Here is a 14,041-nt window from a genome sequence, read left to right as displayed (position 1 = left end):
CTATCTGATCAAGATGCTCTTTTTGTGCCGGATGAGTGCGCGAAGTGGCCAGATGGATTGAGGGTGGAGGAAAACATTTTCGGCCTCCAGAGAGGGACATGTTCACGTATCTGTATCCCTGTGATCAATGATACTACTCATGACATCGACCTGCCTCCACGGGCAGTTCTGGGCCATATCCAGCGAGTAAAAGCCATCTACCCCGCCGAAGTGAGACCGGTGACCGCTCAGAAAGAGGTTGCATGTGCGACTGTTGCACACACCAGCCAAAGCCTGTTCCAAAAAGACGGTGAACAAGTCAGCCAATCTACAGAAAACGCAAATACAACGCCAACGGCTCAAAAAAATAACCTATGGGACCCTCCTGTATGCGTTGATCACTTAAAACCTGAACAGCAGCAGAAAGTGAAGCAGCTTTTAAGGGATGAGAGTGGTGCTTTTGCTTATGATGACAGCGAGGTAGGATGTATTCCATCTCTCCAGCTAAAAATCCGCCTCCATGATACCACATTCGTGAAGCACACATACATGTCCGTCCGAAGCCACTTCAGCAGAGAAGTTAAAGAATACCTGGAGGATCTGTTAAATAAGGGGTGGATTACTAAATCTAAGTCACCATATTCTTCACCAGTAGTCTGTGTGCATAAGAAAGATGGAACTCTCCGCCTCTGCTGTGACTATAGGGAGTTAAACAAGAAATCCATTCCAGATAGACACCCTATTCCCCGCATACAGGACATGCTCGACAGCTTGGCAGGCAACACCTGGTTTTCAGTCCTTGATCAAGGCAAAGCCTATCACCAGGGTTTTGTAGAGGAATCCAGCCGACCTCTCACTGCGTTCATTACACCGTGGGGACTATATGAATGGGTGAGGGTCCCTTTCGGATTGTCAAATGCACCTGCTGAATTCCAAAGGAGCATGGAGGAGTGCCTGAGAGAATTGCGTGATGAGGTCAACCATATTTGGATGATAATTTAGTTCATTCTAAAACATTTGATGATCATCTTCAGGACCTTAGAAAAGTGCTGCAGTGTTATCAGAACCATGGTGTCAAGCTAACGCTCGAAAATGTGAAGTGTTCCGAAATCAGGTACGATTCCTAGGGAGGCTGGTGACAAAAGATGGGTACACGATGGACCCGGCTGACGTTGCTCCTGTCCAAGCACTGAAAGAAAGGACCCCTAAGACAGTTGGTGAGGTGAGAAAGTTGTTAGGATTCCTCTCCTACTACCGGTCATACATTGGAAACTTTTCCCGCAAGGCCGCACCTCTTTATCTGCTGCTCGCTGAAAAAAAGACACCAACAGGGAAAGTACAGATGAAGCGGAAAGGAAAAGGGAAACATGGCCAAGGACAGCTTAGCGTCATCACATCCAGTCACGTGGACAGATGAACATCAAAAGGCCCTCTGTGAGTTAATTGACTATTTATCTAACCCACCGGTGCTGGGATATCCAGATCTGGATGAACCTTTTGTACTCCATTGCGACGCTTCACAGGAAGGCCTTGGTGCGGTGCTTTATCAAAGACAAAGAGGCAAGTTAGTGGTAATAGCGTATGGATCAAGAACCCTAACCCCTCCTGAGAAAAACTACCATCTTCACTCAGGAAAGTTGGAGTTCTTGGCCATGAAGTGGGCTATATGTGAACGGTTCAGAGACTATGTCTATCATGCACCATCATTCATTGTGTACACGGACAATAACCCTCTCACATATGTGATGTCAACCGCCAAGTTAAATGCCACAACGTACAGGTGGGTAGCGGAACTTGCTGACTTTCGATTTACCATCAAATACCGCCCAGGAAAGTCAAATGGGGACGCTGGATGGCTTGTCGCGTATGCCGCTGCATATGGAACAGTACATGAAAACCTGTTCAGAAGAAGTGCACCCTGAAGTCATGGTCAGCTTATCTCAGTCAGCGGTAGTACAGAGTCTGGAGAGAGGGCCGTGGTTGTGTCCACTTACAATTGAAACTGCGTTGTCGGGAGAACAGGAGGAGGAGCTGTTCACTGCAGTTGCAGAGATCCCCAAGGAGGTACTGAGAAAAGACCAAGAGGAAGACCCTGATATCAGAGAAGCCGTTACATACCTAAAAGTGAAACCGCGGCCTGTGAACAGAAGTCAGGGTAGAGAGGTTCGGGGACTGATGAGGGAAAGAGCAAAATTATACCTGGATGAACATGGTCTCTTGTTTCGGAAAACAGCCACTCGTCATCAGTTGGTATTGCCTCGGAGATACCATGAGCTCGTTTATAAGGAGTTGCATCAAGACATGGGCCACCTGGGAGCAGAAAGGGTGCTGAACTTAATCAGAGATCGATTTTATTGGCCCCACATGCAAAAGGAAGTGGAACACTATGTCACACGTGTTTGTAGTTGCTTGAGAAGCAAGCGTCCAAACAAACTGACCCGAGCTCCTCTGATAAACATCACCACCACTTACCCATTTGAGCTGGTCTCTATTGATTTTCTGCATCTAGAGAAGTGTAAGGGAGGTTATGAATACATTTTAGGTGTGATGGACCACTTTACGCTGCCACGAGGCGTGACGATGCAGAAACAAGAGTGCCAAGACAGCGGCTGAGAAGGTGTTCGGGGACTTTGTTTTGAAGTTTGGGTTCCCGACAAAACTGCATCACTGACCAAGGCAGGGAGTTTGATAACAAACTGTTTTCAAAGCTGCAAGAGTACAGTGGTGTGCAAGGCTCCCACACCGACAATCGTATCACCCGCAGGGGAACGGTCAAGTTGAGCGGTTTAATCGGACTTTGCTAGCAATGCTGAGGACCCTACCGAAACCGCCAAAGCCGACTGGAAGACATCACTTGCAAAAGTTGTGAATGCATACAACTGTACAAAAGTGAGGCTGACAGGGTTTGCTCCCTATTATCTCCTGTTCAGCCATACTCCTAGACTGCCCATTGATATCATGTTCAGCGTACCAGCAAAGGACCAAAGCTCCTCTTACCATGACTATGCTGAGGATTGGAGGAAGAGAATGACAGAAGCTTACAAGTTAGCCTCAAGAGTGTCACACAAAGAGAAGGAAAGAGGTAAAGCTTTGTATGATAAGAAAGTACACGGAGCTGAACTGATCCCTGGGAACAGAGTACTTGTTCGAACTTCAAGGAAAAAGGTGGACCTGGGAAGCTTCGATCATTTTGGGAAGAACAAGTTTATGTCGTCACCAAGAGGAAGTACCAGGACAGTCCAGTATATGAAGTTCGACCTGAACATGGGAAAGGGAAAACAAGAATACTACACAGGAACCTACTGTTACCGTGTGACTACTTACCTGTACAGAGAGAATACTTACCTGGAAGACCTGAAAAAGAAAACAAGAAAAGAGGCGAGAATGAAAAAACATCGACACAGCAAAATCAAACATTCTGTGACAGTTCAGATGGTGAGGATGATTGGAAATGCCTGGTTGGAGTGCCAGTCGACAAGGAGAGTCGGAGCGCCAGAAATGGTTTACAGCCAAAACCTCCAGAACCTCATTCAGAAGACACGGTGATGCTGAACGATGCAGAACCCGAGGTGGAACATGAACAAGGTGCAGGACAGGGAGAAGATGATGTGTCATTCTACAGAGAAGAGGCTGAAGAAACTGGTGATGCCGAAGAAAGTGATGGGGAGCCTCCTTCAACACCTGTCTGCAAAAGAGTATATCCTTTGAGAAACAGAAAACAAAAGAAAATGTTTACTTACCATACTCTAGGCCAGCCTAGTATCGAAGATGGGTAAACTGCTGAATTAAATCACAGTAATTAGTTCTAGTTAAAATGGTAAGAAGTTAAAATAAGACCAGAATAAGATTGAGTTCATATTTTTGTTTTAAAGAGGAAAAAGTTACCATAACATTCCAGAAGAAAACATAAAGTAAATTGTTTCAATGGTGTAAGGTTAGATTCCTTCAGTGAAAGTACAGATTCCTGTTGATAAACAGCGATGGTGGTAGAAGATCATGGTGCACAATGATGTTTGCTACAAACACACTGCATGGAAAAGGAGATACATGTTGTGTGTCGGGTGACAGTATAGCACGAGTACTAAAACTGTTGTATCACTGACTCCTACCAAAGAAATGATCTACGGGTAGATAACCAGTAATTTATTCTGAGAATGTCGGGACTACATTCTGTTTTGTAGGGGAGAATGTGGGGAAATCTAGAATATACATTGATAGAATAGTATAATTGTTATAAAATAATTGTGAGTTAAAAGCTAGACCCCCCATGTAATAGTTTTTTGTCATTTCAGTTATTTGATTAATAATGGTTATTTAATTATTCAGTACCTGCATGTCAACTTGTAGTATACAGCTATGTGATGGGTGTCCAGTGGGTGGCAGTAAGCCAGAGGAATACCCCCGGAGAAAAACCTAGAAGAGGAAAAGAAAAGTTAGTTCACGCGAGGTTTGAACGGGACTATGAGTATTGAGTTATGTTGTACTGTGTGGTACGGAGCTGTTGCGAATGACGCTGGCTGAATAAAAGAACCCAACCAATTCACACGCTTGTTCATTCATTCAAGTGTGCTACATATGTTTAATTTTATTTTATTAGAATGAATTGTTAGACAGGATTATTCAGGATTTGCACAAATTCAAATGTTAACATGACAATGAACACAGGCTATAACTGTGTGATAAACAGTTTAAGGTAGCTACAAGTATTATGCTCTTAATATATATCTTTACTAAACTGCTTAATTGACCTAACTTCACTTCCATCATACATTAGAGTTGTTTTGGGGAAGTTCAGGTTTGTTTTCGGGACAAAAATTCTTAGACATCAGAATATTTTGCAGGAATCTGGACCCAAGTGCAGGGATGCTAAAGAAAGAGCTTTTATGAAAAAAACAAAAAAACAAAATACAAACCAAAAACTCTCACAGCAAAATTAATAGAACCAATTTGAAACTAAGAAAATAAACAAGACACCAACTGGAGAAACAGACTAGGAATGACTGACTAACCAAACTCACAAAACGATCTAACAGACACAAGAAGGTAGAAGGCACAGCATGTAGAGGGAGAGCACATGAGGAACAGGTGATGACAAACAACACAACAAGGATCAGATGAGGAGGTGTGGCAAGGTGGAATGAGGAGGCGGAGTAAGGAGAGCACATGGCTGACACAAACACAAACAAATACATGTCCTCAAAACAAATGCACACATGGACCAAAACAGACAGAACTCCAGAACAAAACAAGTTGGGCAGTCCAGACTGGGTCTTGACAGTAGAAGAGCTTCAAAAAGTTTGCAAACGACTATGAGCAATCAAACATAGTGGCCATATATTTTGTCTTTGTACCCAACAGCTGTACTGAGAAGCCTTCACTAAAATGTATAGATTAACACAGTGTTATCTTGTCATTTCTCTCAGTCTGATGGGCTGCAATCTGACAGAGAAAAGTTGTTCAGCACTGGCCTCGGTTCTCAGCTCAAACTCCTCAAGTCTGAGAGAGCTGGATCTGAGTAGCAATGACCTGCAGGATTCAGGAGTGAAACTGCTGTCTGATGCACTGAAGAGTCCTCACTGTACACTGGACATACTGAGGTTTGTGTTTGCAGATTTATTAGTACATTGGAATATACAATATGAATATATTGTGGTTCATAGCTGTGACAATGAAACAATAAATGGCTTAGTTACTGTCACAACCCTTCATATCAAACTGTAGAGCATTCAATCTGTTATTACCAATTGTTTTATAAAACTTATTTTTATCATTGTTTCTTTATTTTTTTTAGATTTGCAGCTTGTAGATTCACTGGTCAGTGCTGTGAAAGTTTGTCTTCAGTTCTACATTCATCAAAATCCCTGAGAGAGCTAGACCTGAGTAACAATGACCTGCAGGATTCAGGAGTGAAGCTGCTCTCTGATGCACTGAATAGTCCTAAATGTACACTGGAAATACTGAGGTTTGTGTTTGCGGATTCATTAGTACATTGGAATATACAATATGAATATATTGTGGTTCATAGCTGTGACAATGAAACAATAAATGGCTCAGTGATTGTCACAACCCTTCATTTCAAACTGTAGAGCATTCATTCTGTTATTACTATTTGTTTTATAAAACTGCTTTTTATCATTGTTTCTTTGTTTGTTTTAGATTTGCAGATTGTAGATTCACTGGTCAGTGCTGTGAAAGTTTGTCTTCAGTTCTACAATCATCAAAATCCCTGAGAGAGCTGGACCTGAGTTACAATGACCTGCAGGATTCAGGAGTGATGCTGCTCTCTGATGCACTGAAGAGTCCTCACTGTACACTGGAAATACTGAGGTGTGTGTTTGCATATTCATTAGTACATTGGAATATACAATATGAATATATTGTGGTTCATAGCTGTGACAATGAAACAATAAATGGCTTAGTTACTGTCACAACCCTTCATATCAAACTGTAGAGCATTCACTCTGTATTACCAATTTTTTTATAAAACTGCTTTTTATCATTGTTTCTTTATTTGTTTTAGATTTGCAGCTTGTAGATTCACTGGTCAGTGCTGTGAAAGTTTGTCTTCAGTTCTACAATCATCAAAATCCCTGAGAGAGCTAGACCTGAGTAACAATGACCTGCAGGATTCAGGAGTGAAGCTGCTCTCTGATGCACTGAATAGTCCTCAATGTACACTGGAAATACTGAGGTTTGTGTTTGCGGATTAATTAGTACATTGGAATATACTATATGAATATATTGTGGTTCATAGCTGTGACAATGAAACAATAAATGGCTCAGTGATTGTCACAACCCTTCATATCAAACTGTAGAGCATTCATTCTGTTATTACTATTTGTTTTATAAAACTGCTTTTTATCATTGTTTCTTTGTTTGTTTTAGATTTGCAGATTGTAGATTCACTGGTCAGTGCTGTGAAAGTTTGTCTTCAGTTCTACAATCATCAAAATCCCTGAGAGAGCTGGACCTGAGTAACAATGTCCTGCAGGATTCAGGAGTGAAGCTGCTCTCTGATGCACTGAAGAGTCCTCACTGTACACTGGACATACTGAGGTGTGTGTTTGCATATTCATTAGTACATTGGAATATACAAGATGAATATATTGTGGTTCATAGCTGTGACAATGAAACAATGAAACAAGTTACTGTCACAACCCTTCATATCAAACTGTAGAGCATTCACTCTGTTATTACCAATTGTTTTATAAAACATCTTTTTATCATTGTTTCTTTATTTTTTTTTAGATTTGCAGCTTGTAGATTCACTGGTCAGTGCTGTGAAAGTTTGTCTTCAGTTCTACAATCATTATACTCCTTGAGAGAGCTGGACCTGAGTAACAATGACCTGCAGGATTCAGGAGTGAAGCTGCTCTCTGATGCACTGAAGAGTCCTCACTGTACACTGGAAATACTGAGGTGTGTGTTTGCATATTCATTAGTACATTGGAATATACAATATTAATATATTGTGGTTCATAGCTGTGACAATGAAACAATAAATGTCTCAGTGACTGTCACAACCCTTTATATCAAACTATAAAGCATTCACTCTGTTATTACCATTTATTTTATAAAACTGCTTTTTATCATTGTTTCTTTATTTGTTTTAGATTTGCAGCTTGTAGATTCACTGGTCAGTGCTGTGAAAGTTTGTCTTCAGTTCTACAATCATCAAAATCCCTTAGAGAGCTGGACCTGAGTAACAATGACCTGCAGGATTCAGGAGTGAAGCTTCTCTCTGATGCACTGAATAGTCCTCACTGTACACTGGAAACACTGAGGTTTGTGTTTGCAGATTCATTAGTACATTGGAATATACAATATGAATATATTGTGGTTCATAGCTGTGACAATGAAACAATAAATGTATCTGTGACTGTCACAACCCTTCATATCAAACTATAAAGCATTCACAGTGTTATTACCATTTGTTTTATAAAACTGCTTTTTATCATTGTTTCTTTATTTGTTTTAGATTTGCAGCTTGTAGATTCACTGGTCAGTGCTGTGAAAGTTTGTCTTCAGTTCTACAATCATCAAAATCCCTGAGAGAGCTGAACCTGAGTAACAATCACCTGCAGGATTCAGGAGTGAAGCTGCTCTCTGATGCACTGAAGAATCCTCACTGTACACTGGAAATACTGAGGTTTGTGTTTGCAGATACATTAGTACATTGGAATATACAATATTAATATATTGTGGTACATAGCTGTGGTTACTGTGTACCAGTGGTTGACTGATGTGGGGTTTTTAATGGCCGATATCGATATCCAGAGAGCAGGGTGGCCAATAGACCGATACAAGGCCGACATATCACACAATTTATTATAGTATCAAACATAAAATTGCTAAAAATAATAATAATAAACTCTTATTTAGCACAATATATATTCAATTTCACACAAAACAAAAATATAACATTGCATTTTAAATGGTAGATATCAGTTTCTTCAGATTTCTGTTTAGTTATCACATTTGAGTCATTTTAGTAATTTGTTGATGAAAGTGAAGAAACTGTTAATATATTAGGAAGGAAAAAACAGTACATACAGTAGTCCAGCAACCATAAATGGCATGTCCACGTTAGCAATCGCATTTACTCAAAAATACAGAATCAATCCAATTTTACAAGTGAATAAGAAATTTACTTAAAGCACACGTGAAGCGCTTTTATCTTGGGCTGCATCCGAAAATGAAGGCAGCTGACTTGCTACCTAATCAGTTCATAGCTTAACTGACTGCTGTTTTGAATGAATTGAATGCTTTAGGAAACTGATCTCCAAATAGTTTGAAAAGCAACTTATTTTTATCGTTACCAAGTATACAGCCTCCGGAGGTTATTTTCCTGGTTTCAGATGCAGCCTTGAAGTTGCACTCACATGCTCATGCAGATCCATCTCCTGACAGTTTAAACAGCCTGTATCGCCTACTTCATGATTTGTGAATGAGAGGAACTTTTGATCCTGATACTGAAGTTTTTGATTCTGGCTGATGGAATACACGCTTCAGATGAAGATATATGAGTGGTGGTTAATCAGAAAGTCGCTGGTTCGAACCCCACGGCCACCACCATTGTGTCCTTGAGTAAGGCACTTAACTCCAAGTTGTTCCGGGGGGATTGTCCCTGTAATAATTGCACTGTAAGTTGCTTTGGATAAAAGCATCAGCCAAATACATTCCGTCATTATTTACTCACCCTCATGTTGTTCCAAACCTGTAATACTTTGTGTTCATCTTCAGACAACAAATTAAGATATTTTTAATGAAGTCTGACAGCTTTCTGATCCCTCCATTGACAGCTACACAACTACCACTTTCAAGGCCCAGAAAGGTAGTAAAGACTAGGGCTGCCCCATAATATTCAACTAATCATTAGTAGACTAAAAGAGGATTAGTCGACTAAAAATGTTATTAGTCGGTTAGTTACTGAAAAAAAACAACTTGTGGTGAAGTCACGCAGTCCGTGAGGGACAGATTGTTAACGGCGGGTACTTGTGGTATTTACAATATGTCAGGCAGGAAATCCAAATCAGTGGTTTAACCTCAATTTATGAAGCCATGCGAGTGCTTAGTGTGTGTTGTAATTTACAATATAGTTTACCACTTTATTTACAAAATATGAATCTTGAACACGTGTTTACAGCACGTCTGCTCTTGCATCAATACAACATGTATGCGTTGTGGTGCTCTCATGAACGCACGCTGGAGATTAATATTTTGTAAATGTAGTAGATTATGTTCATAAATTGAGGTTAAACCAGTAGAGACACATGGATTACTTTAATCATGTCTTTACCACCTTTCTTGAAAATGCTAGTTGTGTAAGCGGTCAATGGAGGGACAGAAAGCTTTTAGATTTCATTAAAAATATCTGTATTAGATGCTGTGCATGTAGATGCACTGGTGTGTTAACTAATTATCTTCAACCTCGGTCAGAATGTTTATATCAGGAAACAAATAAGAACAGTTCCACAACAGCCTCTGTTCCAAAGCATTGATTTATTTTAATAAATTCGTTTCTCTTTATCTGTTTGTATGTAATTGAATGTGGTCTCTGAAATGATATAAAGGATAACTATGAATAATATATATATATATATATATAAACTAAACAAATCTTGTACTGCTTGAATGTACATTACAATGAATAAGTCTAAATAATGAGTTATGAAAACTTAAATAGTAGTAGAACACATAACTAATTATAGCACAAGGAATATGCATGTATATAACTTAGAAGCATATTAAAGTGAACTTACATAGTCAAAAACGCACATATATCCAAACAAACTGCATGATGTCTCATTGCAACAACAGAACACTCTAGATAAGACTAAACTTGTCCGGGCATGTCTGTAGCCCCGCCCACCTATGATGTCATGAACTCAACAGGGGGTTTTGTACAGCAAATTAGAAATGTAATAAAGGTCCCTGTATATAACAAGTTATGTAACAGTAGTATCATCAGGTAACTCTGGGAGCACAACGAGTTTGGAGACAGGGCAAGATGGACTTCAAGACATGTCAAGATGGACTTCAAAGACTTTGGTCATTAATCTTACAGTTCAAACACAATCTATGTTAAATCAATGACCCTTATCACTTAGTTTAATAATTTTAAACCATGATTTTACCTATACATAATTAATATTTACATTACATTCATAATGTTAGCCAGAGGGGAACTGGCCCCCACAGTGAGTCCGGTTTCTCCCAAGGTTATTTTTCTCCATTAATCTACATCTTATGGAGTTTTGTGTTCCTTGCCACAGTCGCCTACAGCTTGCTCACTGGGGTTATTAATACAATTATCATTTAATTATTTATAAACACTGTTAAAATTCGTATTTTATCTAAATTACACAATGATGATTAATCGACTTTATAGACATTACAGTTCTTATCGTCTGTTAATGCTAATATTCTGTAAAGCTGCTTTGAAACGATGTGTGTTGTGAAAGGCGCTATACAAATAAAATTGAATTGAGGGCGACTATAGGTGCGGCTTCCAATAGCTACCTCTGCCACTCTAATTCTTCCATCGCTGCTAGGGACAACTCGTTTAACCCTGCCAACAGGCCAGAGGGCCCGTGGTATTCAAGAGTCAACAACCATAACTACCTGCCCCACGGATATGTCTGATGTGGATTGTTGCCATTTCTGACGGAGTTGTAAACTTGGCAAGTAGTTCTGGATGAATTGCTTCCAGAATTTATCTGCAATGACCTGGCTGTGTTGCCAATTTCTTTTCCCCAGCAGTTCTATAGTGCCATAAACGGCTTGAGGAAGAGAGGCATCCCGCCGCCCCATGAGCAACAGATTTGGAGTGACAGGGTCCATGTCCGATACTTCCGAGGAAACATAACCCAGGGGTTTAGAATTGAGTATCCCCTCCACTTCAACAAGAACAGCAGAAAGTACTTCCTCAGACACAACTTGATCTTTAAGGACCACCTGGAGACAGGATTTAACCGAGCGGATTTCACGCTCCCAGGCTCCCCCAAAATAAGGTGCATGTGGAGGGTTAAATTGAAAGGATATACTCTGTTCACTCAATTTCTGTCTGACTGCTGGCTCAAGTGCAGCAAAAGCTTCTTGGAGTTCTCGGTTGCCACCTCTGAAATTTGTGCCCTGATCAGAGATTAGCTCAAAGAGCTTTCCTCGTCTGGAAATAAAGCAACGTAGAGCCATGAGGAAAGAATCGGTGTCCATGCTATGCAGCAGGTCTAAGTGAATACACCTTGTGGTGAGACACTTGAAAATAATCCCCCAACGCTTTTCATGTTTTCGGCCTAACTTTACAGTGAAAGGTCCAAAGCAATCAACTCCTGTTGACCAAAATGGAGGCTGGTTAAGGCGAAGTCGAGCTGAAGGGAGATCCGCCATTTTGGGGATGATTGGATTACTGCGCCATTTCCTGCATTCCCTGCATTGATATTGATGTTTCCTTATTGCTTGTCTTCCACGGACCACCCAATATGTTCTTCGCAACTCTGCAAAAACACGTTCAGGGCCAGGATGAAGGAGTGTGTAGGAGAGATACTCCTGTATTATTAATTTGGTGATGGGGTGATCAGGTGCCAGTACAATGGGATGCAAGGCATCAATATCCAGTTTCTCAGCCTTGCAAAGGCGACCTCCTACTCGGATTACTCCCAAATTTTCATCATATTCAGGTGACAGATTGCTTATCTTACTGCTAGTGCGTATGACCTTTCCATTTTTAAGTGCTTGAACTTCCTCAGGGAAACTGTCCCGCTGGGCTTGTATCAGGAGGAACATTTCCATGTCAATGTCCTGTGAAGCTGACATTGGAGGTGCTGCTACCCCATGTACAGACTGATAGGTGGCTTGGATCAAATCTGCCCATGTAGTGGGCTGTTTTGAGTCTGGTAGAGGGGATTGAAGGACAGCAATATGAGCACATAAAAATGTCTGTCTTAACTCACTCTTCTCACTCTCATTTGTTAATGATGAAGGTTGTACTGGCCAGTACTCAGCTGACTGTTGTAGGAAGTAAGGGCCCTCATTCCACTGGCATGGCTTGGAGAGCTCTTGAAGAGGTTTTCCCCTAGTAATATAATCTGCAGGGTTTAAGTCAGAGGCAACGCATCTCCAGCTATCTACTTTGGTCAACTCTTGTATTTCTGCAATCCGTGTGCCCACAAACACCTTGTAATGACAGGATTCGGACTGGATCCAAGTCAGAAATGTGGTGGAGTCTGTCCAAAGAACAGTGTTCTGGATAAGAAGAGTAAGCTCTGTTAACAGGAGATTATCTAATTGAGCTCCAGCAAGGGCACCACACAGTTCCAGTCGGGGTATTGATAATTGTTTTTTTGGTGCAACACGGGATCTGGCCATAACAAATGACGTATGAATCCCTCCCTTATTGTCTTGGAGATGCATGTATGCCACTGACCCATAGGCCTTTTCAGAGGCATCACAAAACACGTGCAGTTCAATTGAGCCTTTGTCAGGTTCTAGACAGAGTGGGAAATAACCCCTTGGCATGCACACCTGGGGAGGGTACTGTAGTTCACTAACCCATTCCTGCCATCTTTGGAGCATTTCTCTTTCAATGGGATCATCCCAGCCTCTTTTATTAATCCACAGAGCTTGTACAAGGATTTTGGCACATGTGGTATATGGTAAAATGTATCCCAGAGGGTCATATTGAGAGGCTAGCACCCGATAAATGTTACGCATGGTAGGCTGATCAGAAGATAGTTGGTAGTGTTTATAACCAAGCTTGTCAGAGGAGCAATGCCAAGAGAGTCCAAGTGTAGACTCTTGTGGGTCTGTTTTGTTTACAGTCAACCATAGCTCACAGCTTTCAGACCTTGCCTCAGTTGGTAGGTGTCCAATTACCTCTGGGTAGTTACTGGCCCTCTGTCTGATTTCAAATCCCCCAGTTGATAATACCAGTCTCATTTTGTCTATGAGCTGTTTGGCTTGATCGATTGTGCGGAGTGACTGCAGACAGTTATCCACATAGAAAGATTGCAATACAGAATCTGCTACATCTTCGTTACCCTCATGATGGTCTTTGACATGACGCTGGAGGGCGTATGTAGCGCAACATGGGCTGCATGTGGTTCCAAATGGAAGAACACGCCACTCATATATGTAAGGATTCCTTTCCCTTTCCAAATCTCTCCATAAAAAATGCAGTAAGTTCTCATCTTCAGGAAGGAGACGCACTTGGTGAAACATTGCACGAATGTCACCACTAATAGCTACAGGGTATTCTCTGAACCTGAGGAGAACTCCCAGCAAGGATGGACCTAGCGTAGGCCCGGGCAGTAACTGATCATTCAGAGAGGCTTGCTGAAACTAAGAGCAGTTGAACACAACTCTAGCTTTGTTGTTATGATGTACAATATGGTGGGGAATAAACCATGACTCAACTGTAGCTTTAGCTTGTTCATGGTTGAGTTTCACTACTTACCCTGTCTGTTCCAATTTATGAATCTCTTTATTGTAGACTTCTGCCAGCTTGGAATCTCTAGCAAGGCGCCGCTCAGTGGCCCTTAAAAGGGCCATGACAGATTCAGGA

The 14,041-nt window shown here is 41.1% G+C and overlaps 2 protein-coding genes across 2 annotated transcripts in view; one reads left to right on the top strand and one right to left on the bottom strand.

Annotated features, from left to right (window-relative positions):
- Positions 1–8,222, top strand: part of LOC127650771 (NACHT, LRR and PYD domains-containing protein 3-like) — a 62,060-nt gene extending 53,838 nt beyond the window's left edge. Inside the window, exons 8-16 of the mRNA XM_052136406.1 lie at positions 5,403–5,576; positions 5,771–5,941; positions 6,136–6,306; positions 6,500–6,670; positions 6,865–7,035; positions 7,228–7,398; positions 7,593–7,763; positions 7,958–8,124; positions 8,212–8,222. Coding sequence (XP_051992366.1) covers positions 5,403–5,576; positions 5,771–5,941; positions 6,136–6,306; positions 6,500–6,670; positions 6,865–7,035; positions 7,228–7,398; positions 7,593–7,763; positions 7,958–8,124; positions 8,212–8,222 — 1,378 coding nt within the window. The remainder of the gene's footprint in view (positions 1–5,402; positions 5,577–5,770; positions 5,942–6,135; positions 6,307–6,499; positions 6,671–6,864; positions 7,036–7,227; positions 7,399–7,592; positions 7,764–7,957; positions 8,125–8,211) is intronic.
- Positions 8,223–8,545: 323 nt separating this feature from the next.
- On the bottom strand, positions 8,546–13,827 carry LOC127650972 (uncharacterized). The gene is made up of 2 exons (XM_052136656.1): positions 10,242–13,827; positions 8,546–9,106 (listed from the first exon to the last, which is right to left on the bottom strand). Exon 1 carries the CDS (start codon positions 13,696–13,698, stop codon positions 11,080–11,082), a length of 2,619 nt encoding a protein of 872 aa, XP_051992616.1. The 5' UTR covers positions 13,699–13,827; the 3' UTR covers positions 8,546–9,106; positions 10,242–11,079.
- Between the last annotated feature and the right edge of the window lie 214 nt (positions 13,828–14,041).

This window comes from Xyrauchen texanus, chromosome 10 (assembly GCF_025860055.1).
Source record: "Xyrauchen texanus isolate HMW12.3.18 chromosome 10, RBS_HiC_50CHRs, whole genome shotgun sequence".
Taxonomy (NCBI): domain Eukaryota; kingdom Metazoa; phylum Chordata; class Actinopteri; order Cypriniformes; family Catostomidae; genus Xyrauchen; species Xyrauchen texanus.
The sequence above is the reverse complement of the archived record's forward strand: the minus strand, read 5'-3'. Positions and strand labels throughout refer to the sequence as shown.